Here is a 27,397-nt window from a genome sequence, read left to right on the forward strand (position 1 = left end):
TCTTGGCGTCCCTGTCGGGGGTGCTGCTTAGTGCCCTTCCAGGGGACTCAATTATTCTGCTTAGGGACTTCAACGCCCACGTGGGAAGCAACAGTGACTCCTGGAGAGGCGTGATCGGGATTGTTGTGATTATGGATTTGCTGAATAAAACCAACCTTCTGGATGACCAATTCTCAATGGTGTTTAATTAGCTGCCTTTATTTATTAAAATAATATTTAAAGAAATATTATTTTGAATAAGAACCAATGTTTGAGAAATTCGCTTAATTGTGTTACTTAGTTATCAAGTTTAGTAAAATAATATTTAGGGAAATATTATTTTACTAGATTGAAAACAATCCTTTTGGGTAAATGATCTTTAGTAGGCAAACACGTGTTCTTAGCTGTTAGCGGCTGAAGCTAACAAAAGAAGCTTATAGTTTATCATCAGAATCAAACACATACCTTTAAAATACCATTAATAAAAGGGTTAAAATGCATATGCGTAGTCGGCGTCTTATGCTCGATCTTCTGTGTTTAAAATCACCCTTTAAATAAAGTTTGTCTTAACTTAAAAAAAAAAAACCACAAACACAGAACACATAAACTGTGCATATGTGCTGAGCCGATAATCTGCTAACACTAAGATGGCTAAGTTTTCAACTTAAACAAAATCAAACGTCATAAAACTAAAAATGTTTAGATTATTTCATTCTAAACTACTTCTCTCTGCCCAAGACACAACTTCTTATGTGAACCGTGCTGAGGAAAAGTTGTCCGGGGCGACGAAGTTGAAGAAAGCATCCACCGTGAACAAAGGTTAACTGCAGCTAACCTCTGTAGCTGTGGGGTGGGGCGGCTCGCTCTGTCGGCCGGCCAAACTGCACGTTACTGCTGTAGCCACGGTGATGCAGTCCCGTTGTCCTTCCTTCAGACCAGGAAAACTGCTCCACTCGGCGTTGTAGAGACAGGGTCTCTGCTGGGAACTCTCTGGAACACAGTTTGCTTCTGTAGACCTCAGAGAGAAAGTCAAGCAACGCTTGTACCTTAATTACCCCCGTTCATGAATGAATGCCGGATACACAAACAGTAATTCAGTCCTACTTAACTTAGTGCATATGATCGCGTGATCGTATGACACTCTTGGATCCAGTTTGAAGAGTTATGTCTGTTTGCCCGCAAAGAGACATTAGTGTGCTGTGTCCCTCCGTCCAGTTCCACTGGGGACCTGCGTGGAAGAGGTCAGTTTGTTGCAAAAGCGGGGTTTTTATTCGGACAGTGACGTCACGGGACGTCCGCTGTTATTTCCTGTTTCTGGCTGTGCTGGAAGTAGGTTAATGCGATTTATTTTGAAAGTTCCGGAAATGTTCTTACTGGCCCATCAAGTTGTACCGATGGCTGGGTCCCAACAGGAGGAATGGTCTCCCCTATCTGAATTCGAGTGGTTTTTCGTTATTGGTCACGTCATGGGAAGATTAAAGGATATCCAATGTTAGGATTATTAATCTGAGAATATAATTTAATATTTAATATTAATATTTTATTAAATAATATTTCGGTCTGTTGAGGGTTGTCCTGTGAATACCAGCCCAGTAAGGCGATGGTATTAGGACAAAATAGAAAGGTCTGAGACGAGCTCTGACATTATTGAACAGCATAAACTCTGCACATATATGGAATGAATTCACACAATTTCTTAAAATACAAGAATTTGACTAAAATAAGTCAACTCAAAGTGAAACATATTTCAATCAACAAACTCTTTACTATGCTAAAACAATCCAACTAAACTACCAAGCAGAATTAAAGAATAATGAAGACTAATGGGCTATGTACAATATAAACAAGTTGATTAAGGATGATTGAAAATTATGACCAAAAGACTGATGCAACATTACCATGCAATGTTTATGTTTGAGAACCAAGGATTATCTTGAACAATCTGGAAGTGACGTGAAGTTAGTCTTGGAACTAACTTAGACAACCATTCACAATACAAGATCAGATAAAATATAATTTTAATAAAATAATATTTTAAGAATGATCTGCTGAATAAAACCGACCTTCTGGATGACTAATTCTCAACAGGGTCTCATTAGCTGCCTTTGTTTATTAAAATAATATTTAAAGAAATATTATTAAGGGAAATGGTAATATATTTAAGGAAATATTTTGGAAAAGAGCCAAATCTGTCTGGAGAAATGGGGCTTAGTGGTGTTTACTTAGTTATCAAATTTAGTAAAATGATGTTAGGGACACATTATTTACTGGATTGAAAACAAAACCTTTCTGGGTAAATATTATTTGGCAGCAAGAACATGTCCTTACCTGTTAGCCGTTGAAGCTAACAAAGGAGGCTGATAGCTTAGCACCAGAATCAAACCCACACCTTTAAAAATACCGTCAATAAAAGGGTTAAAATGCATGAGCATGGGCGGCGCGTTTTGGCTGATCTTCTGTGTTTAAAATCACCCTTTAAATAAAGTTTATCTTAACTTTAAAAACACACAGACAAAAAACACCAAACTGAACATGTGTGCTGCAGATATTCTGCTAGCACCAAGATAGCTGAGTTCAACACAAACAAAACCAAACTTCATAAAATGAGAAACGTTTAGATCATTTCAATCTAAATCCTTCACCATTATTCTGCCCAACCTAACCTCTTATGAACGTGTTGAGGAGTTGTACGGGCAACGATGAAGTTTGAAGAAACGTCCACAGTCAACAAACGGTTAGCTAACCTCCGTAGCTGTGGATGAAAGACGGCTCGTTGTGTCCACCAACCACACTGCACGTTAACTGCCGTAAAGCGGTCTCCGTTGTCCTTCCTTGGGAAACTGCTGCACTCGGCGTCGTGCTGGGAATTCTCTGGAAACAGTTCACTTCTGCAGATCTCAGAGAGAACATTCAAGCAATGCTTGTACCTTGATTACCCTGTTTATGAATGAAAATCACCAGATACGCAGGCAGTGATTTATTTCTACTTATCTTGTGCATATGATCGCATGATCTTATGACACCCTTGGATCCAGTTAAAGAGTTTATGTCTGTTTGCCAGCAAAGAGACATTTTTTCTCCGCCCAGTCTCCCAGCGGAGTCCCGGGTGGTAGCAAAGAGACATTAGTGCGCTGTTTCTCTCCGGCCAGTCTCTCAGCAGAGTCCCGGGTGGTAGAGATTATGGGAAGTCCGCTGTTACCCCCAATTCCTAAGTAGTGCCGGAAGTAGGTTAATGCAATTTGGAAAGTTCCAGAAAAGTCCGTACCACATTTCCTGTTGTAACTCATGGCTGTGGGTCCTAACAGCAACCTAAAAGTATCTTTCTCCAAGAGACACATCGTTCTGTAAAACAGAACATTAAGACTAGGAGGAGGTGGAGAGGGGACCTGTTTTCAGTACCATTCTCTTCCCAAGCAAGAGGAGTCATGATTTTATACACAAGTCTATTCCCTTTCAGGTCCAAATATGGGGAGGTATTTAATAGTCCAGGGGAAACTCTTTACAGAGACTTTAAATTCAGTCAATACTTATGCTCCAAATAAGGATGAACCCAATTTCTTTAACAATCTATTCTTTATACTGTCAGAACTCATTATATTCTGGTGGGTGACTTTAACTGCCCTCCTAATTCCACTTTAGACAAATCACCACATATAGATAAATCTCACAACAAGAGTATAGAAGTCATCTTTCAATTTTCTAAGGAACTAAATCTGAGAGAAAAACCCAGGAGTATCGACATATTCTTGTTATTTAAGCACACACAAGTCATACTCCCAAATTGATTACTTTTTAGTCTCAGCAAGCTTATTATATAAAATAAAATATTGTATTCATGACAGTATTGTTATTTCAGACCACGCCCCAAAAAGTTTAGTTTGCATAGGTCCAGATCCGGTATGAGATCCACATTGGTGGAAATTTCAACAACACTGGGTAAAGAATCCAGACTTAATAGTATTTCTTGAAATTCAAATTGATGATTATTTCTTATTTAATACATCTGAAACATCTGCTTCAATTAGATGGGAAGCATTTAAAGCCCTCATGAGAGGGCAAATAATGTTTTACACAAGCTTATGCTCAAAGAGAACCAAATATAAACCGAGAGCAATAGAGTCTAAAATAAAACATATAAATAATGAATTCTTTAGGAATCCCTGTCCCACGATACATCAAAACCTGTTGCCATTAAGATCACAGTACAATGAAATTTGCTGCTGAAACTTAAACAATCAGTCTTTGACCAAGGAGAGGAAACTGGTAAAATTCTGGCCTGGCGCATTAAACAATCCCAATTGGAAAGATCAGTCACTGAAATTAAAAATGATAGAAGAGAAACAATCTCTGACCCCACTAAAATAAATGACTCCTTTAAGGAATATTATGAAAAGCTATATAGCCCTGAAATTGCCCCTGGACCACCACACTCTAGTCCCGTCTTGTTTCTGGACAATATAAGTATTCCCAAAATTAAGGAAGAGGAACACAAGATACTGGGTGCAAACCTAATATTAGAAGAGATTTCAGTGGCAATAGAAAGTATGAAATCTGGAAAAGCTGCAAGGCCAGATGGCCTGCCAATTGATTATATATATATATATATATATATATATATTTGCATTAAAACACAGAAAACTCAGAACACCAATCTTAGAAATTTTTATATTGTCCCTATAGTTAAAAACATGTTATACATCCTCCAACTTGCTCGAATATACCTAAATGAAACCTCCCCCCTCTCTGTATTTAGTCCAATCTGAAGAAACAACAACTTTGCTTCTGGCAGAGGGGATGGAGGTTTTTGATTGTGGGGGGATGGGGGAACTGGTTTAGTAAGGGATGTATGGAGGTAATGGAAGACTTTTAACATACGAACAAGTAATCTCTAAATTTAACATCCCTTGTAGACATTTTTATAAATATATTTATAACTTAGAAACGTTATTAGGTGTCAGCGTAATTTTATGTATATACCCCCTAAGAGAGTCTTAGAAAAACTTTTAACAAAAAATCCTTACTGCAACGGTATGTTCTCCAAAATTTATAATTTCTTGAGATCGTCCTCCTCTGAATGTTATGTTTCCAAATTAAATGCTTGGAAAACTGACTTGCAGGATGAGATAACTTTGACACATGGTATGGTTTGCAAAGATGGCAAATGATTAAACAGTTTCTTTAGGTTTTGACTTACGAAGGCAGAACTGTCAGATAAACCTGGAAGGAGTAATTCTGTTCCACGATGGTTGAGGTTGGCAGATAGGTGCAATAGAAGGGAAAGTGTTTCCAGGTTCTTCAGACTCAGTGTTTCTTTGATCCTTTCCATAAAAGCGGTATTTCCGTGGGAGGGTGGACAGTCAGGTGGATGGTTCTCAGAAATGGGAGAATAAAGCTCCAGAAACCTGGGTCCGGGAAGGAGACAGAGTGGAGGCTCACAGCTGAGACATTGAGGCTTGAATTACCTTGATCGTCAGGACATGGCAAGAATTAGCCGGAGGCACAAAAGATCCACAGAATCTCTGGCAAAACACATCTTCCTAAGAGGCAGAGAAGAACGCACAAAAGTCAGTGAACAGTTGAAATGACTGCAGAGCAGCAGAGGTCTAGCTGTTTGCCATGCTATGTGAAACGAGCCGATGCCTCCCCTCTGGTTCTCCACTCCTCTTAAAGCCCAATTTGATTGCTCCCTGATGAGCAACAGCTGCGCGGAAGCACCTGCCAGTCACACCCTGAGTGGAAAGAGAGAAATACAGCACAACAAAGCTGTCCTGATGCAGTTCCATAACCACATGATGTGTTTTGTAAATGAAGAACTCTTGAGAACCCAAAAAACTGCTTTGTAATGTATCTTGTTGTATGGTAGTTAAAGTGTTGGTGTATGTGTGTGTGCTTACGTGTATATACTCAAAAATTTCAACAAAGATAGTTTTGAAAAACAAAAACATGACTAAAACTAAAACACATGTTTTAATTACAACAGTTAATTATTGCAAATCAACACACAAAAGCATAAGATAAAAATCTAAAAAAAAAAAAAAAAAGCCCAAATCTGTTTGAATTATGGATTTCTAAAGACCCAAAATCCAAGCAACAGAAAGAAAAATGTCTAAATAACCCTCCTATAAAACTTTTCACATTAAGTGCAGCTATAAACATGATTTGGAACTCCTATATCAATATATAATCTATTTTCAATTATTTGGTTGTCTTTATTGTCTTGGCTGAAAGGGGACACCTCACCAGGTTTAACACAATAAATCTGGTGACGCATATGTTTTGCACTGTGTGGCCTCTGGATTGTTTTTCCTCCAACAGCCTTCCTTGATAAATCCTTCTAATATTTCTGTTGTTTCATGAAAAAGACAAACAAGATGCACGCCCTTATAACCTTGCTTGTCTCTCAGTGGAGAACATGTAATCTGCTTGGTATGGAATATGCGACGGAGAAGCTAGATGTGTCAACATGTGTAAGTGAGTAGACCAGGAGTGGGCCTTGAACCCGTGGGAAGGAGTCTGGTTTTATTAGTGATTGTGATGAAACGGTTGTGGTAGTGGAGAGTACAAGATGAGAGTGGTTCTGCCATGTAAAAACAACAGAATGAAGGGATTAGGGGTGAAGGGCAGAAAAAGAAGTAACAACAAGATGAGAGAAATCTGGAAGAAATTTGTTTTTCAAACAGAAGAACCTTAAAAATACGGCTCTTAGTATTTTCTAGACTGGTGTTTATACCAGTGTTTATGCTACATGTAATACTACTCATTGCTTGCAGCCATACCCTTAATCACTGTGAAACCTGAGAGCTACTCTCTCACTCTGCATTCCTCTTTTACAGACACAATATGTGGACAAATTACTTTATGTTGGTTTATTCCATTATAAAATCACCTAAGTCTGTTCCAGCTTGGTTGCAACACTTGGAAGAATCCTTTGGCAGAGATGGTTTGAGTAGAGATGATCCAAGTTTTTGTTTGTTTGGGTGGGGCTAAAAATTCACTGAGCAGTGTTGGGAATCTTTCCCTTCTCCTGCACTGTAGTACCAGTCGGTGAAACTGTAGGCCAGTGTTCTCTCTGTAGTTTAGGAGTAAAGGTTTTCATAATATCTTTTCTGAATTTGTTGAATTTCAGGGTTCTTAGAAAGAAAATGCATTGTTGGACTTTTTTCATGTAGATTGCAGTATGTACTGTATGCTCCAGCCGTGGACAGTGAACTTGAAGCTGGTGAGACATTTCATCTCTTCTCTGTTGATGCTCAGGCAGCTGTGATAAGTATATGTCCTTTCCCCCAGATATATGGTTACATGTGAAGATGTTCAAGACTTCTTCACTATAGACCGCTTAAGTGTTGTTGGAGAACATCTGCAAATTTTATATTGGGGTTTGAGCTGTGGGTTGGAGTGCAGTCATGGTTGTACAATGTGCAGAGGGGTGGATTGAGGACACAACCTTCGGGGGCACCAGTGCAGAGACTGGCAATGGGTAAGGTGTGGTTGCCCAGACTGACATGCTGAAGTCTATTTGTGAGGGAATCTGTGACCAGGCAGACCAATCAATAGTTTATCAGTCATGTACATAAAATAATTAACAATGTATACAATTCAAAGCTGCTTTGCTTGCTCTGCACAGGATGGCCTTTTGCTCCTACTGACTCTATCATGCAGTCCTGAAACATGAGCTCCAGGTAAACAACCCGCTTCGTTTGACATCAGCAGAACACTGTGTGCATCATCAACAGCATGTGCAGACTTTTGCACGGCTCTGATGAAAAATAGCATGCTTAGAAGTGCCATGTGAAGTTTTTTTTTATATTTACTCTTATCTACAGGTCATAAACCCAAAAAGGTTGGCAATCAGAATGGTGTTTGAATTTCAAAGTTTTGATGCGGAGATGATCCCACATTAACAGTTGTAGATATGTTGTTTTCATTGTTTAACCAGGACACAGTTTATAGTAAATACTAAAGAAAGAATTAAACCATTAAAATAACAAAGAGTTATGGGAATTTCGATGAAAAAGAATAGGGGAATGTTGGAATGACATCCCAACAGAAAACATTACAAAGAAAGACATGACATCATCCCTCCTCAGTGTTGTCATGCAAGGATGGCATCATCCATCCAATGTGTAATCCCCTCTGAAGGTGTTTTGTTCACCTCTAGTGCTTTAATTATTCAACCTGCGGCTTCCCCCTGTGAGGCATTGCACATTTACTTTTATTAAAGATATAGACATCTCAGCAGTGATGTTTCATCCATCCAATTCAGTACGATGATGTCATTCTTGTTCACAGATCGGGATTGTAGTGGAATTTTCTTATCAAAGTGGGAGAGAAATTAACTCATTAAAAGAGAAAATCCGGACTTTGTCTTTATAAGTTTTATTCAAAGGCATTCAGCGTTTGAAGACCCTGTCACTGAGCTTGGTCAGTGAAGCAGAGCCCCGATCAATATTTACACAAAGTATTTAAAGAGTATGTGGGTGTTACTTCAACTTAAAATAATTTGTGCTTTATGGCCCTAGACCCTCCTCGGGTCAGAGGTAACAAAGTCATTTATGAGCGGACCATCTGCTCTTCCAGAGACACAACCCTTCAGGATGTGTTTTAACCATTAAACTTCTGATAATGGTTTTACAGACCAACTCCTGTAGGGTAACAAAACACAGAAGTCAGAGGGGAAAGAGGTAAGGGAAGTTCAGGGCATTAAAAAAGAATTTTCCACAACAGGATGATGTCAGTGGAGGGAAGAGCCCTCTTTTCATTTTAAATTCATGCTTCTGTTGCAGCAGTGTCTTTGCTTTTCTTGTACTTTCTTAACTGGTCGGTCAACCTTGAAATTTGACCTAAATTCAAAATGCATGTAACAGGATGTAAATATTAGATCTCTGCTCTTTTAATGTTGTGAGATGAAATGACACAGACTACCTAAAACTGCAGAAGAATGAGCTTTTACAGCTGAGACAAAATTACACGTGATTGGTTTTCTAAAACTCAATTTTGAAGATAAAGAATTATCCAACCATCCATTTTCCATGTCTAATTTTTTTGTGGGTTCAGCAATCAACAGGCGATATGTAGATCTTGGATGACAGGTCATCTGTAAATCATTGGGCCAATGCATGGACATTCAGGATGGAAAGCTATGCACACACATTAACATGCAAATTATATTTAAAGTGTTTGAATGCCCTAAAAAACATGTTATTGTACTTTGGGATAAAACAGTGTACCTGGAGAGAATCCACAAATTGAATGCCATGCAACAGTATTTACAGCCCTGAAATATTCATCATGAATCATTTATCACATTATAGCCATGGGTTTCAATGTAAAATACAACATTTTAGACACATTTAGACACTCTGAAGCTACACTTTTTTAGAACCGCCATTCGCTGCATACAGCCTCATGTCTTTTGGGGTATGTCTGCTAAATTTGTACATTTTGAGACTGACATTTTTGCCTGTTTTTTCTTGTAAAATACCTCATGCTCAGTCAGATTGGAAGGAGACCATTTGTGAACACAGGTGAAGTCTGCCAGCAGATAGACCTGATCTGTGGATTTCTGGAGCTTCTCCAGAGTTGGGCCTTTTGGTTGCTTCTCTGATCAATGCTCCCCTTTGCCCTGGCTTTCAGTTTTCTTGGATGGCCATGCTTTGGAAGATTTGCAGTTGTGTCAGTCTTGTTCTATTGTAAGATGGCTTGAACAGAGCTCTATGAGATTTTAAAAAGTTGAGATATTGTTGTATAATCTTACCTTTCTTTAAACTTATCCACAACTTCAACCTTGTCCTGTTTGGTGTGTTTCCAGGTCTTTATGATGCTCTGAAGCTGAGGCAACTGCATTTACACTAGAGTTAAATTAATCTATGTTCACTAACTTCTTGGGATAGTTGGTTTATTTAGGTTTATTAAATTAGAAGGGCCTAAACACAAATGAACATCAAACTTCAGATTTTCTTTGCAAAAGATTTTTGAATCCGTGTAGCGTTTTCATACCCACATTAGTTTCAATTCCATTTCCATTTATTGTCATATGCACAGTCAAGAAACATGTTTCCCTGTGTAAAGAAATTCTTCCTTTGCTGTACACTTTTAAAGCCAAATAAGTAGCAGAAGTAATAATACAGGTCCTTCTCAAAATATTAGCAAATTGTGATAAAGTTCATTATTTTCCATAATGTCATGATGAAAATTTAACATTCACATATTTTAGATTCATTGCACACTAACTGAAATATTTCAGGTCTTTTATTGTCTTAATACAGATGATTTTGGCATACAGCTCACGAAAACCCAAAATTCCTATCTCACAAAATTAGCATATCATTAAAAGGGTCTCTAAACGAGCTATGAACCTAATCATCTGAATCAACGAGTTAACTCTAAACACCTGCAAAAGATTCCTGAGGCCTTTAAAACTCCCAGCCTGGTTCATCACTCAAAACCCCAATCATGGGTAAGACTGCCGACCTGACTGCTGTCCAGAAGGCCACTATTGACACCCTCAAGCAAGAGGGTAAGACACAGAAAGAAATTTCTGAACGAATAGGCTGTTCCCAGAGTGCTGTATCAAGGCACCTCAGTGGGAAGTCTGTGGGAAGGAAAAAGTGTGGCAGAAAACGCTGCACAACGAGAAGAGGTGACCGGACCCTGAGGAAGATTGTGGAGAAGGGCCGATTCCAGACCTTGGGGGACCTGCGGAAGCAGTGGACTGAGTCTGGAGTAGAAACATCCAGAGCCACCGTGCACAGGCGTGTGCAAGAAATGGGCTACAGGTGCCGCATTCCCCAGGTCAAGCCACTTTTGAACCAGAAACAGCGGCAGAAGCGCCTGACCTGGGCTACAGAGAAGCAGCACTGGACTGTTGCTCAGTGGTCCAAAGTACTTTTTTCGGATGAAAGCAAATTCTGCATGTCATTCGGAAATCAAGGTGCCAGAGTCTGGAGGAAGACTGGGGAGAAGGAAATGCCAAAATGCCAGAAGTCCGGTGTCAAGTACCCACAGTCAGTGATGGTCTGGGGTGCCGTGTCAGCTGCTGGTGTTGGTCCACTGTGTTTTATCAAGGGCAGGGTCAATGCAGCTAGCTATCAGGAGATTTTGGAGCACTTCATGCTTCCATCTGCTGAAAAGCTTTATGGAGATGAAGATTTCATTTTTCAGCACGACCTGGCACCTGCTCACAGTGCCAAAACCACTGGTAAATGGTTTACTGACCATGGTATCACTGTGCTCAATTGGCCTGCCAACTCCCCTGACCTGAACCCCATAGAGAATCTGTGGGATACTGTGAAGAGAACGTTGAGAGACTCAAGACCCAACACTCTGGATGAGCTAAAGGCCGCTATCGAAGCATCCTGGGCCTCCATAAGACCTCAGCAGTGCCACAGGCTGATTGCCTCCATGCCACGCCGCATTGAAGCAGTCATTTCTGCCAAAGGATTCCCGATCAAGTATTGAGTGCATAACTGTACATGATTATTTGAAGGTTGACCTTTTTTGTATTAAAAACACTTTTCTTTTATTGGTCGGATGAAATATGCTAATTTTGTGAGATAGGAATTTTGGGTTTTCATGAGTTGTATGCCACAATCATCCGTATTAAGACAATAAAAGACCTGAAATATTTCAGTTAGTGTGTAATGAATCTAAAATATATGAATGTTAAATTTTCATCATGACATTATGGAAAATAATTAACTTTATCACAATATGCTAATATTTTGAGAAGGACCTGTACATTACATGATTACAGAGAACTATCAGCAGTTTAGAAGCTTGATGGTACAGGCCAAGAATGAGTTATCTAGTCTGGAGGTCTTACATTTCACACTTCTGTACCTCCGGCCCTTAGGGGAGAAGTGTGAAGAGTCCATACCGAGGGTGAGTGGGATCTTTGAGGATGGAGGTGGGCGTGATAGATGCTCTGCAGAAAGGGCAGTGGAGTCCTGTTGATCCTAACCGCTCTCTGCAGGCATTTTGAGGTCCGCTGTAGTAATGCGGCCGTACCAGACTGTGATGCAGCTGGTCAAGATGTTCTCGACAGTGCAGCTGAGGGTCTTCAGAGACATACCAAATTTCCTCCTTACAAAGTACAGCTGAGCCTTCCAAACCAGTTCCATGGTTTTGATTGCTCAGGTGAGGTCCTCGCTGATGTGAACACCTAGATACTTGAAACTGCTCACGTCCACCATCATGTCTATTGTCTTACCTGTGTTAAGGGTGAGGTTGTCCTATAGGCTGCTTCATCCCCACCAGAGTTATTTCCGGGATTATGATTCAATTTACCAAGTGCAAAATATTGATAACTAGTGTTTGACTTGTATGACCTGGGTGAAAGTAGCTTATACTAAGACTAAGAGATCCACACACAAATCATGTTAAAAAAGTTATGTTAATATAATCAAATATAATTATGAAACTGTCTTTTCTTTGCAAACATTTGTTACTGTTTTAAATGTGTGTGAAACCATTTGCTTCCAGTCTCCGACAGACACTGCAGTTTTCAGTCAGCAGAGGGATATCAGGGCACTGAAAACAAATGAGCCAAATCCATCTCAATAAAGATAGGTGGGTTGGAAAATTGATGATGTCCCTCATTGTGATGCAGACAGAGTAAATCTGCTTGCAAATGAATCTCCTCCCCTTCACTGAGTCAATTCTGCACCCAATGACGCATCTTTTCTTATTTTCTACGTCACAAAGTCCGATAGCAACTGCAGCCATTATTTTATTCTGACACCCATGCAAAAACCAGGGTAAACATACATACGAAGAGCTTGGCTCACCTTAAACTTGAAATTACAAATCATTCCGTCTAAAATGTTTCCTTTTAGCTTATCTCTTTTCAAATTCCCCTTTCTGAGATACCAGGTTCTCCCAAAAGAGTCAGCTCTTGCAACCCCTGCAGTTGTTTAGCTCTATAACATCTGTTAGATTCTAGTAAAACCCTGTAGTTTACAATGCAGCTCAAAACAGAATTGTTTGGACCGTCACCAAACATTATACTACTTTAATATTATGAATGAGGGACATGTTCAAAAATAGCACATATCCAAAGGTTTTGGTTCCTGTGTATGCAAAATATAGCACGTTTGTGATTATTCTGAGTCAACCAGGTGTAAACGTTTTGGTTCCAATATGCCAAAAAAAAACCTTTATGTTTGACAGCATTTTCTCCACATGGATCCTTTTCTGTTAAAATCCCGTTCGCAAGTCACAGAAAACCCTCAACTGCTTACAGAATATGCAAAAATGTTAGTAATTAAATGAGCAATGGCTCTAAATCATACTGCATTGTGATTTAATGGATTTGTAATCTTACATGGTTGGTAATCATACTGGAACACCTTCCGTGGAGTGATATTTAGTCAATCATCTGTCAATCCAAAATTCTGGATTTTATATTAAAATGTAAGATCTTTGTCACTGAACCAAAGTTTTTCCAAAATAACTGCATTAACAGCTGTTATTTCTATCCCAACACAAGCAGACCTTTTCATTTCATACCTCAGCATTTTGTTTGCTCCCATTGTAATCACTATTTATATAAGGTACAGCTCTTGTAATGCAAAAACCGAAATAGTGGTCCTAATAAATAGTTTTGGTTTCTAACCTGCTATTTCTCACTCTGATTCTGTCACATTTGAACCCCATCATACCACAGTCCCACTTACTGTAGTACTGTAGGAGGAAACCATGCGATAGGTAAAGAACGCCCTGGGGTTGCTTTCCAAGGCATTTGACACTGTAGCATGACGAAATGACTGACAAAAGCAGTATGTGGCACCCTGAAAATGAGAAGAGAGTGATAATGAACTAATGTTTTTTGGTTTTGTTAAGTGGGTCCTCTGCATGTAATCTTTGTGCAACCTTTTTTGTCTATTTTTTTTTTATTGTAACTAACAAAGAAGGATCATTCTCTACTTAAAAAAGCCAGACTCATGCAGTCAGACCTGTCAAATGACAACATAATCAAGAAAGCAGAAACTCTAATTAAAGGTGTGGGATTTTAAATCTAGTAGAGTATACACCAGGGTCCTGCAACCTGAGGCTCAGCCGCAGGTGGCTCTTTGGACCTTCCACAAAGGCTCTTAATCACTGGCTAAAAATGATGAAAAACCAACTAATGTTTTTAAATATAAAGATAATAACAAATGCAGGTTTTAACAGTTCTTCATCTTTTTTTGGAATTGAATAATTTCATTGAATTTTCACAACAGAATGATGCCAAAAGTACCAGTATTATTTTTTTGGATCTATTTTTCTTGGAATTACTTTACATCATTTTAACATCCCATAGAAGAAAATGTATCTATCCTCTTTTTGCAAAAGTTTTCTTTATTATTGTTGCCAGCAGAATACTTCTTAACATACTCATGCTGCATCACAAGCTCAGTGGAAATCTCCCTAAATATATAATAATATATAATAATAAATAAATATGATTTAGAACTGGTCAGAAATGTTACTTGCTTTTAATAGATCCCATGTATTTCTCTGGTTTTAATCATTCAGATCATCAAACCAACTTTATTATCAGACAAAGATAACTCACACAACTTAAAGTTGTAAAGTTTTCAAATGATAATTTTACTTATTACCAGAAAAAGTGTATCCAGACCAAAACATGAATTAACAACAAACGTCGACCAAAGCTGTAATAATGCCAGACTTGTAAAATCAAGAGATCCCCTAAATAGAACCTGTTTGACAACATGAAGTGGGCAAAAGATCTCAAAAAGCAGCGTATCACAACCATATCTCAAAACATTCAAGAAAAGATGAGAAACTACGTATTTGACAGAATTTATTCAATTCTATTAACTATTTGATTGACATAAAGCACATCAATTACAATGAGAGGTTTGTGGAAGTAAGAATTCATCCCAATTTGCAGGACAAGGAACAAATAACGAACCAGCAGTGCTCCCATTAAATGGTATGTGTAATTTCGGAGGCTTCCTGAACGCACCACCGCAGAATAGGAGACCTTCTCCGTCTTCCTCCTCCTCTCGCTACTCCATTCTCCACTCATACTACAGTACGTCAACCAAGCAGTGGTGTGGGAAGGTTTTTGCAGTTAACTGGTCTTCAGTCAGCGGAGGGCCGTGGCAGCACCGCGGCGGATTTAACTTACCCGGTTTATCTTGGCAAGAAAACCTTTATGAAGCTTCCCATCAGTTAAGACGTAAGAACCCAGACTATTTAACATTTAATTACTAAATCAGTGTGTTCTATCTCTCTCCTGTTGCTTTACACGCATTTTCTTTTTTTTCATTCGTCTTTATACATTTAAAACTTTCTTACATTTGTTCAGAACTTTCGGGTAGGCAATTTCGACATTATTTTAAGGCAGTATTATTCCACCACTGCATTTCTTCAGCTGCATTTTCGTTTGCGTAAAAGTCAGGATTTCCTCTGATTCCCCCTTGTTATCCAATGTGAAAAGAGTCGCTGAACTACCTGTCAAAAATGTTTCTTCGGGGTGGCAAGCCCGGACCAGCCTCAGACTGGCAGAGTGACTCAGTGCAGGGGGAGGAATGGCAGCACGGAGCAGCGGGACACAGCCTCGAGTGAAGGTGGAAAATAGTTACCATTGTGGCTGGATAAAAAGCAGGTTAGACTAAGTGTTGGAGGAGTGGGAGGAAAAGTCAATCAGCATTTTTTTTTTGGTGACAACTGAGCAGTCAGGGCTGTCTGTCACACTGCAACTTACATTATTTATTAAGAGTAATATAGACATTATATTAATTGATAAATTAATAAATTAGAATGATCAATTAATTGATAAATGTAGAATACAACTCTTGAAATATGTCTTCAGACACAGTGAGAGAGCTGAGAAAGCTGTGATGTTATAACACTTCCCTAACATACATATATGTTGCTTTTTTTCCCCCATGTATCCCATCTTGGCATTTCAGACCTAGCATATTGTGGAAGTGGTTGCCAATGGTGATGATATCGTTAGCTCACTCTCAGTTATTCATATGGGGACAAAACTTACGCTAAGGTTTGTTTTCCTTCTTCAAAAGCACTTTCCTGTGAACAGTGCAATTATTGGTGACTCTTGTTTTAGCAGTGTGCTACACTTTGTTCAGGTCTCTCCCAAACAGCTGAATGTTGAGTCTCATCTCTGCTGTCCTAAAAATTCTGGATTCAGAAGTCCAGACTTTAAATATTGCTGTCAATATTGCACGAAGATAGGTTTTTGCACATTTTTACCAGGAGTGTCAAAAAATACGGAGGATTCCAAAAGTTAGTGGTCTCACATGATGATTCGAACATGGAACGATCCGAGTATTTATGAGTATTTATGTGTAAAAGATTGTAGGTCTCTCTGACAAGTTTTTTTCTTATGTCGCATAAACTTTTCTAAAGGACACAATATATAGTAGTGTCAATTTCCAGTTATGCTCAGGAAATAACTGTCTGTTGTTATAATTAGACACACTGGTATTTGATCTGTATGCCAGAGATTTTGTGCCCTATGTTGAGACTGATGCTTAATGTGATCAGATTAAACCTGTGTAGGAAGTGTTGAAAATCAGCTAGGATTGTTATTGCACCAGTGTCAAATTCTGATCTCTTCCGTGTGAATGAGTTTGCCAGTGTGTTTTGGACTGAATCATACATGAATTCATTAAAAGACACTTCCATCTTACTATGATGTTTATGGAAAAGAGTTTTCCATACATTTATCTCAGTATCTGTTACAAAATCCAATTTACCCAATCAGGAGTTAAAAGAACCTCATAAACCATTTGAAGGCATCTCACATTTACATATGGGATCCATATGGGTAGGAAATACAAAAACAATTGCTCCAGATGTGACTGTCTGCTGGTTATATATTGACCAATGAAAATTGCCTCTACAAAGTGAGGCTTGTTACCCCTATGAAGTTTACATTTCTCATGTGGTCACAAGTTTGCAAGAGCTAAACCAAAAATGTGTCATATGCAAAAAATATAATTTCCACATGTGGGAAATGTCTGTTCACATCTTACCAAACGATATAACCTCTACTTTAACAAAACTTGTCACAATCATTTCACATTTGGGATATGTTTCACATGTTAGTACCCAAAATAATTTGTGTTGATATTATCACACAATACAATTTCCAAATGTACATTTTACATGTGCATTTTAAATTTGAAAGATTCTTCTGTGTTTCATATGCTAGTGTGAGGTTGTTATCTTATAGTCTGCTTCATCCCCACCAAAATCAAATTACTCGTACTCGTCGTCTTCCGCTTATCCGGGACCGGGTCACAGGGGCAGCAGACTCAGCAGAGACACCCAGACGTCCCTCTCCCCAGACACCTCTTCCAGCTCCTCCGGGGGGAGCCCAAGGCGTTCCCAGGCCAGCCGAGAGACATAGTCCCTCCAGCGTGTCCTGCGCCGTGTCCTTGGCCTCCTCCCGGTGGGACGTGCCTGGAACACCGCCCGAGGAAGGCGTCCAGGAGGCATCCGTTATAGATGCCCGAGCCACCTAAACGGGCTCCTCTCGATGTGGAGGAGCAGCGGCTCTACTCCGAGCCCCTCCTGGATGGCTGAGCTCCTCACCCCATCTCTAAGGGAGTGCCCGGCCACCCTACGAAGGAAGCTCATTTCAGCCGCTTGTATCCGGGATCTCGTTCTTTCGGTCATGACCCAAAGTTCATGGCCATAGGTGGCCATAGGTGAGGCCATTGTTAGGCGGTGGAAGGAGTGCTTCGAGGATCTCCTCAATCCTGCAATCACGCATTCCCTGGTGGAAACAGAGGCTGGGGACTTGGGGTTGGACTCTTTCATCACCCAGGCTGAAGTCACGGAGGTGGTTAAAAAGCTCCGTCGTGGCAAGGCTTCGGGGGTGGATGAGATCCGCCCTGAGTACCTCAAGTCTCTGGATGTTGTGGGGCTGTCATGGTTGACACGCCTCTTCAACATTGTGTGGCGGTCGGGGACAGTGCCTCTGGACTGGCAGACCGAGGTGATGGTCCCCCTTCATAAGAAGGGTGACCGGAGGGTGTGTTCCAACTACAGGGGGATCACACTCCTCAGCCTCCCTGGTAAGACCTACGCCAAAGTCAAACCTCGGCTTCAGGAGGAGCAGTGTGGTTTTCGTCCCGGCCATGGAACACTGGACCAGCTCTATACCCTCTACAGGGTACTTGAGGGTTCTTGGGAGTTTGCCCAAATGGTCCACATGTGTTTTGTGGACCTGGAGAAAGCATACGACTCTGTCACTCGTGATGCCCTGTGGGGGGTGCTCCAGGAGTATGGAGCACCCCCCACAATATGGCCCTTTATTAGGGGCCATCTGGTTTCTGTACAAGCGATGCAGAAGTTTGGTCCGCATTGCCGGCACTAAGTCAGACCTGTTCCCGGTGCATGTTGGACTCCGGCAGTGCTGCCCTTTGTCATCGTTCCTGTTCATAACTTTTATGGACAGGATTTCTAGACGCAGCCAAGGGCCGGAGGGGGTCTGGTTTGGGGACCAGTGGATCTCATCTCTTCTTTTTGCAGATGATGTGGTCCTGCTGCCCCCCTCTAGCCAAGACTTACAGCATGTGCTGGGGCGGTTCGCAGCCGAGTGTGAAGTGGCTGGGATGAAGATCAGCTCCTCCAAAATCAAATTAAACCACCCTTTTGCCACCACTGCAATTCTGATTTAATTAAATGTAATTTGAGAGAAGTGTTGATAAATTTTACTTCAAAGTTTCCACCATTTCCTCTAAAAACATTTTAAAACTTTTATGTGAATTCCATACTCAGTGGGATTTGACCCAGCCAGAGCCCAGGAGGATCATGCTATGTTAACAACATAGCATGATCACAATAAGTACTGCATCAGAAACGGTAGCAAATATGCTATTACTAACGTGTTGTGTTGAGCTCATTCAATACGGCACCATGAACTGAACATGCTAGGCAGGCGTCTCTTCTTGCAAATAGAGGTAGCCTACGGCCCTAAAATGTCTATGAGAAAGAATAAATATTACTGAATCTGCACTCAAATCATGTAAAACTCCTAACTATAAGCCTAAAAATAAAGACCTAGGTGAATTTTAGACACATTCAGCCCCCCATCATTAACACAGCGCCATCTTTCACTGTCAGCAATAAATATGCTGACCTGCATCTTGTGTTGCAACAGCTTGAACTTTGTTACAGATTAATCATTACAATGCCTGAGAAAGTGTTCCTGCCAATTTCCTGGTACAAGGTTGGTCATGGTGGCACATCCGTCTGCCCTTGTCTTCCCATTGAGACCTGTTCTTGAGTAGTTACTCCTGATCTGATAGGGGCCTATTTCTCTTCAAGTATGATGTCATTCATAGTGTTTTTCTTTAAGTGGGAATTGTTACATGCTCTTCATTTTTACTTAAATTAACTTTCTTTTCTGGCTTTGTTACTCTACATCTCATTTTACTTCCTCGTGCAATTGCCGTTAATTCTGTCAAAACCTTACAGCTTGTATGTGTCTTTGCAGGACTTGGTCCACGATGTTGACAGTCCTGGTTTACGTGTTCCTGGTGCTGCATGGTGAGTTTCCAGCACAATCTTAGCAGTGGTGAACTCTCATGTTGTTGAATCTTTTCATCCATCTTATATACGAACTTTAAATGAAGACCACTACACTACACTACACTACACTACACTACACTGTACTTCTTGAGGAAGCTTAGGTCCTTTGGTGTTAGCAGCAAGATGCTGCATATCTTCTATAAGTCTGTTGTGGAAAGTGTGATCTCTTCTGCCATCATCTGCTGTGGAAGCAGCATCAGAGCCAGGGACTTAAAAAAGCTCAACAAGTTGATAAAAAAAACTGGCTCTGTTCTGGGGACTCCTCTGGAACCTCTGGAGATCATTGTGGAAAGACGGATTCTTCATAAAATGAAGAACATTATGGAGAACCCTGATCATCCTCTTCATGAGACTGTCCTACAACAACAGAATGTCTTCAGTCAGAGGCTTCTTCAGATCTGCTGTAAGATGGAGCGCTACAGGAGATCCTTCCTGCCACAGCCATCAGCATCAACAACTCTTTGAAGAAACCTTCATAATATGAGCTATAACAACATTTAATTTCCCTTTGGGATTAATAAAGTATTTTTTAATTGAATTGAATTGTAAAGAAATCAGTACCAGTTGTTCATCATTTATAAGGTTTAATCAAATATTAAAACACATGATAAGCATGTCTAAAGATAATGTTGAGGTGTTTGGATTCAGCCACATCAAAACCCTAAATAACAGGGTTTTGGCTTTGCTACATCTTGCGATTATTATCATGCGATTATAATTTGTGAGAAACTGTGTAGTGATAGATAGGAAAACAAAATGCAACTAGAAACCTAAGCAATCATTCTTTGTCAGGTAATGTTTGCAGCACAGACCAGGTGGAATCTCGGAATCAGACCAGTAATAGGTTTGTATAATGTTTATTCGCAGTCTTTCTTGCTTACAAAAAGTGTGTTTTATGATAATGACATTCTTGTATTTTAATAACAGCCAAGTGAAAAATGTGGCACTTTATTTACATGTTTTGTATTTTTCTAAGATATTTGGATATATGGATTTTAATAGTGCTCTTAACAATACAAAAAAAAATTCAAGCACCATAAAACGCTAAAAAACAAATAAAATAGTTTTGTTGTCCGATGAGCTAACCCCTCCCTCCTACTTCCCTATGTCTAAAGGGATTGCTCAAACCAGCTCTCCATCCAACGGGTCCGGACTTCCCCAAGCCTGAAAGGTCTAACTAAGCAGGTTTAATGAAAGTTCTGTTTAAGCTGGTGTTGAGAAATGACTGGCCTAGCCTCTGACAGCCTTCATCCAAAAGTCTCGCCCTTCTTCAACTGGTGGTCTGGACGACTGAGTAGCCTATCGCAGTCATCCACACTTTCAACAAGACTTTTTACCACCAATGAAAAACCAAAAAATACGGTGACTCAAATAATTGAATGTCCACGATTTAACTAGAATTTTATATGCTTTCTTTAATTAGTAACGCTTTTGCAGGGGTTAGTAACAGTTTAAATTCAGCAACACAAAATAATTTCAATAATAGAAATGAATCAATCAACTCAACCTGTCTTTCCCTGATGCTGAAACTACTGAGTTTGGAGAGGCTTTGAAGACGGAGGCTCATCCATGCACCTGATGGAGATGTTTCTTCTGGTAACAACGAGTGGTTTCTTGAAGGAAATACGACTTAATCTTCAGTTTTCTTCCTTTAAGTGGCAGGCACTGATGCTCCAGGCTTCGATGGTTAAACAGGATCTTTGTTGTTATATGTCTCTGAAGACAGTAGTTTCCAGAGGCTGAAGAGTTGAAGGAAACCCAGAGACATAAATGAGGTTGATTCAGGACTTCCAGAAGCCTGAAACTTAGAGCAATCAGCTGTTCACCGATCAAGTTCACTTCTGTTGTCTGGATAAAAAGGCTTTAGATGAAATCAGATTCTTAATCTTGAGGCACAGTCCTTTCTGGGCCCACGGGTTGATCTTCTTTTTTAATGCAGTCGATCAGTTGGGCTGTGTCTCTGTTCCTTTTCCATCCAAGCTTATTTTCTCCGTCCGATCTTGTTCGCGTCTTCTGTGAGGAAACAACCTCGTTCCCTCCTTCAGCATTGCTTTTATGGTACTTGATGCTTTCACCAGTCAGCCCCTTATTAGGCTTCTCAGGTATTGTGCAACCTATTCAGCTCGGCTTCTTGGTTATTGCTCAATGCTTTAGTCATGGTCACCGTGACCCACTGATGCTGTTGTTTCGGCCATGGAGATGCCAATAATTACCACACAGCTGGCTATAGTCGCCTCCTAGCTTCCTTCTTTACAAAAGGGTTCATTGTCAGCAACTCCCAGTCATCCTACAGTTCTTTCCCTAATCTGTTCAGTTTTAAACTTTACACAGTATTACACATTCCATTCTTCAGCTTTCTGCATTTACTTTAAAACACAGTTACAATTCTTTTTATTCATATTTCACAAATGATTAATGTTATATTTCTTTCATATATAGCTGAGAATGTCAAACCTTAATATTTTTTTCCTCTAATTCTCAGTTCTTAATCACATTTCAATCATACATCTTTTAACTTGTTAATCAAAGATTGCTAATTTCATTTAATACTTGTAAAAGAATGTAAAATCATCATATATCATTTTCTTTAGATATACTTGTTTATATTTTTGCAAAAGATAAGACAGATAATATGTGGCTTCACACAGGCCTCTCCAGTCTCTCTGTGCCAGAATATGAGAACATGCTTATTTCACTCTCCACTGCTTCAACTGTGTATTTTAATAATTATTGCATGGATTACACATAAGGATATGTATTGTAATTTTTATGGATTTAACTGTAGCAGTTAATGAATGTTGCATGGATTACATGGAAATATCTCACTTTATTTTGACAATAGCTTTTGAAATGGATGAAGCTAAAAACATGAAAATACTTTTAATTGGGGCAGATGATCACCTTGAAGCAGGTTAATGTTACTAAACATGCAGCAACAGCTGCAATAGAATGGCTGAAAGCATAAACATGTGTAAGAATGAGAATATTATAATTTGTACAAATTATAATATAGGTTAGTACAGAGAATGGAAAATAATCTAGAGTACACCACGAAACCAACAAACTGGATTGCTACGTAATATGTAATTTCCTAGATGACACAATCTAACAACATGGAAGAAGTTTATTACAAGTATTTAAAGAATTGTTGAATGAAACCTTTTTTACTAAAAGGAAAACTTTAAACATGAATCAGTTCAGTTTTATTCTGGGTGAACTGAATATAGAATTAATTTGTGGGTGAACTTGCACCAAACTTTAGATCCTTTGTGGTTTCTGTGGCCTGAAATCTGTCATACAATGATGAGACATGAATGAGCAATGATACTGGCTGTTTTGTATGAATGTTCTGCCTATCAGCTTTATGCTAATGGTGTATTGACGCTTGTGTTTTGTTAGCTATCAGGATAAAAAATGGCACACCCTCTTAGCTATTGTTATTTATTTAAAATACGAAATTAAATGGAATCCATAACAGAAGAACCAGTTGGGTTTGCAAATCTGTTTTGTGGATAGAATCGAAAATAAAATAAAAAAAGTATACAGAGAAAATCCCAAAAATTGTCTTAAACTTCAAATGGTACATTCTTTACTAGTAGAATTTGACATCATATTTTTTATCATATAAAATAGAAAAATATAAGAAAACTAAAGAGACCTTCCTACTAAAATCTCATTGTTTAAAATAAAAAAATAAAAAACTTCTCACTTTTGGTTTTAACTATTGACTCTTTTAACACTGTCCTGTCTCTCTGCATAGCTGTTCAGTGCTTGGAGCCTGGAGCTCCTTTTCATTCAGGGGCCCTAGACCTCCCATGGCAGGATGGGCTGTGCTGTGACTCATCTCCTGCTAACGTTCATGTGAAGGAAGGGGCAAACCAGTCTGAAATAAACCTTCCACACCCTCCAAGCTGCAAATTCAGAAGCTCCACAGCTGAATCACAGCCTTCAATGCCTTCAGGCGGTAAGAGTTTAAGTTCAGAATGAATCTGTCTGTGTGGTAGTAAACCTGTCAAGTCTTGTCGCCCCAGTCCATGATAATAGAGAGGTTGCTCAGTTTAAATTGTTCCTTATTTACACAAATGACTTTTTTAAAATCTTTTATTTAATGTGATTTTTCCCAGGAAGCATTTACAAGCTTGAATTTGTTTTTGCCTCAAATCTTTTATAAAACCACTTCTTATTTAGGTTATTGCGCTGTAGAAACGTGGCTTAGATGTGCTAAACTAAAATGAGGCTACTCAATACAAATACCATTAAGCTTTTAATACTTGATATTTGTGTAAAAGTGTATAATGACAACATTGTTTCAACTGGGGGTCACTACTCATTTAAAATTGCCTCTCCAGCAGGTGCATCTCTTTCCTCATGCAATGTACATTAGCATTTGTCAAACTAAACCACTATTAAGCTTTTCCAGAATGATTTAGACTGATATATGTTTGGCTTCTTGAGTGTTTGCTGTGACATTTTGTACAGGTAAAAGTTTTTATAATTTGTAGTGTAGCTATAATTAAATTTTTTCTCTTCACTGTGAGCATATTTTCATTACTCTTTAGCCTCAGAGCCTGAATTTACCTCTACAAATCTGGGAGCGTGAGCCACTTTGCCCTTGTCATTCTTAGCACATACATTTACCTAATGGAGAAAACAGCAGATCTTTTCACACAGTATTTCTCAAAAACGAACCTCATTGTTGTTTTTTGTCTTCTGCTCGTTATCTGGCTTGTTGTTTTCTTCTTCTTGTGTGTTTGTAACCCCCCATTAAATGAGAGTATTTTTGTCGCTGTCACAGCGCACAGTTACGATCACAATAATCCACTGAGAGTCCTAGCAGACTCCAGTGGGTGGGTACAGATGATGAAATTTAATTTCACACTGGGTTCGTGGTTGTGCAAAAACCAGATCAATTTGGGAAGTATGAAAGAAGTCTTAACACTTTGATCATTAAAATCTAAAATCAAACCTAAATCCAAACTTTTCCGTCAGTGTTCCTTAGATCAGTGTGGATACTACTGTATTTAAAGAACAACTGTGTCCAGAAATAAATATAACTGTCCTTGCTCTGGGCAGCGACTGAGCTTTGCTGCATGTCTACCCCTCTTTTCTCTCTGCCAATGTCCTGTCAGATTACTGTGAATAAAGGCCACTAGTGCTAAAAAGAGCTTTGTGCTTGTGCCTTATGATATAATTGCTACTTTGATCCATAAAGCGAATGTATCATTGTAGGATAATAAAATAAAGTATCTCTAACAAATAATAGCATGTTTATACCTTAAGGAAACAAGAACCCATGTATTTGCAATTACATTTTCCCAGATACTTTGATCAACTTTAAATGTGAGCCATGACATACAAAAAATACTTATTTGTATTTTAGGTTGTTTTCCTCTGTTAAAGACATCTGTTAATGTAAGGGGTGGATTTTTCTTTAAATATTCACTTTGGGATTATGCTACTGCACAAGGTTTTCACACATCTTTACCAGGGTTATCAGTAAATGTAGAGGGCACTAGATATGAGAGCAAATTCTTCATGTCAAGTGTGTTACTGTACTTTCTGTGGCTGAAACATCAAAGTTTGGTACGATCAGTATGCTGTGCTGGGTGGGACTGGCAGGTTTTGGCTGTTCATATGTTGAACAAACTAACTTACAAAGAAAACTGTTCTCCTTGAGTAAAATGCCCCCAGACATCAAAATGACAAGCTCATGACCTTTTTGATGAAATCTCTAGAGGTTTGCTCTCTGCTTCGTTTTGGTTTTTAGTGCAGAATTAAATTGGATGCTTTGTTTGATTAATTGTTTGCTTGCAATGGAGGGAAGATAGCAGGGATCATGGAGTTTACACAGTAGACAGGAATCCATTCAGTTGAGTCATAATTATGAAATACTCTGTTGATATTGCGCATGTGATGTTGAAGAAGTAAATGGGTTTTCTTCATATTGATCTGTGAGGAGCTGTGATGCATCACAGCTCATATTTATGGTGAACAATTAAAGCCTCCCACACTGCTTCCTCAGACATTCAGAGAGTTAGGGCCAACAGCTGATTTTACACACCAGCAACAGGGATCACAAGAGAGAAATTAAAATGAGTTAAGTTGCCCTCATGGTTGATCATGTTTACGTCATTCACATCATGTCTTGTTTTAAGCTGCAGAAAATCTCAAAAACCTGTGATTAAGGTTGCCTTAGGTTAAAAGTTGAAAGTTACCATGTTCCTGTGCATATTCCCTGAATAATGTAGATCCATACCACTATTTCATAATCCTGCATGTTCCATAACAAACATAGGTTAAAAACTCAAAAAAACAGTCTTCCTGTTATCTTCTAAATAATTGCTTGTCAGAATCTGAGGTTGTTTTGGACCAGGATGCAAACAGTCGCTTGGGCACAGCATATTGAAAACGGATCTCTTTAATTCAGGCTCAAAGATAAGCACTTACAAGGTCGTAGGAGATTCACAGGCAGGATATCTTAGGCAGCATAATCAAAGGACAGACGAGACAACATGACGAACATGACATGAGGAACCAGCGAAGAATAATTAGAGGAACCGGGTATATAAGCAGGGAGAGAAGGAGAGTGGACCAATGAGGGAGAAGCTAGGTAAATCAGAAGAGAAGTGGAAGCAGGTGTGGGAACTGGCTATGGAGACTGAGGGAATGAATGGTTACTAGGGCGACAAGAACTTGGAAACACAGGGACATGAGGGAACTAAACTATTAAGAAAACCAAAGGGAAACTAGAATCTAAGGATAACTTTATTTGATAAGGATGAGCCGGGAAGCGAAGACCTAGAATTACTATAAACTATAAGGTAAACAATAAGTGGAACTAAACCTAGTGAGGAAACAAACAACTATAATAAACTATAACCTGTTGGAAGGAACTTAAACAGTAGAGACTAATACGGAGAACTACACTAGAAATAAGGCTGGGGAGAATTACAAATATAAAAGGGAAATGGACACTGAGTAAATAATAACTAAAGGGGATCTAAGGACAAGAGGAGGAACTACTAGGGGAACAGCAAAGAGGAAAGGCAGAACAAAGTAAACAGAAGGAATCAATAAACACAGCTATTAAACCAATAGAAACATTAAACATGAGCTAAACATAAATAGTAACTCTAGCGAGAACTAAATCTAAGGACATGTAAACAAGCACAAGAATCTAAGCAAACATAAACTAAACCAAGCAAACAACTAAACAAAGGAACAGGGAAAATCTTTAACGGCAAAGTAAACAAAAACAAAAAACAAAATGGCTGATCCTGACATCGCTCCCTCTAGCCATCTCACAGCCTTAATAAACCTCAAACATGTCTTTACAAGAGTTTGTTTTTGAATAGCTTCTGACAAGTTTTTGCATCACCTGATTTTGTTTTAAACACTTCACTGACACTGAAAGTAGTTGACTCTTCTTTGGTCAGTAACAGTGCCCACATTGAGAAATGTTGTTGTCAGATTGACCTGGTAGCACCTAATATGGAAAAGTTACTGTTTCAAATGTTTGAGTTTCTCACTGACTGGTCACCGGTCAGAGCTGATCAAGCTGAAAACTGCCTGATTCCAGTCAGTGGCCGATCTCTTTGTGCATCTCCACTCTAGAGTCTGAGAAGGTCATGCTGTGGAGCAGATGATTTACTCTGTTGCAGAGTGTCCACGGAATGTGGGAAAAGCCCCAGAATACCGGTCAAAGGTTTTAGAAGAATCTACAATTTAAATAGTCATGAAAATAAAGAGACCCATTAAGTGTGAAAGTGTATCTAAAACCTTTGACTGGTAATGTATATCTAAATTTTAGGTGTGTGGCAAATCTTCTGTTGATATACAATAT

The 27,397-nt window shown here is 39.2% G+C and overlaps 1 protein-coding gene across 2 annotated transcripts in view; it reads left to right on the forward strand.

Annotated features, from left to right (window-relative positions):
• Positions 1 to 14,863: 14,863 nt before the first annotated feature.
• Positions 14,864 to 27,397, forward strand: part of lepr (leptin receptor) — a 41,083-nt gene continuing 28,549 nt past the window's right edge. The window contains exons 1-4 of one of the 2 annotated variants that reach the window (XM_047375657.1): positions 14,864 to 15,166; positions 15,428 to 15,595; positions 19,460 to 19,512; positions 23,315 to 23,518. In XM_047375657.1, coding sequence (XP_047231613.1) covers positions 15,519 to 15,595; positions 19,460 to 19,512; positions 23,315 to 23,518 — 334 coding nt within the window. In that variant the 5' untranslated portion in view covers positions 14,864 to 15,166; positions 15,428 to 15,518. The remainder of the gene's footprint in view (positions 15,167 to 15,427; positions 15,596 to 19,459; positions 19,513 to 23,314; positions 23,519 to 27,397) is intronic. The other variant, XM_047375658.1, reaches the window with a different exon arrangement.

Source organism: Girardinichthys multiradiatus, chromosome 9 (genome assembly GCF_021462225.1).
Source record: "Girardinichthys multiradiatus isolate DD_20200921_A chromosome 9, DD_fGirMul_XY1, whole genome shotgun sequence".
In the NCBI taxonomy this organism is placed as follows: domain Eukaryota; kingdom Metazoa; phylum Chordata; class Actinopteri; order Cyprinodontiformes; family Goodeidae; genus Girardinichthys; species Girardinichthys multiradiatus.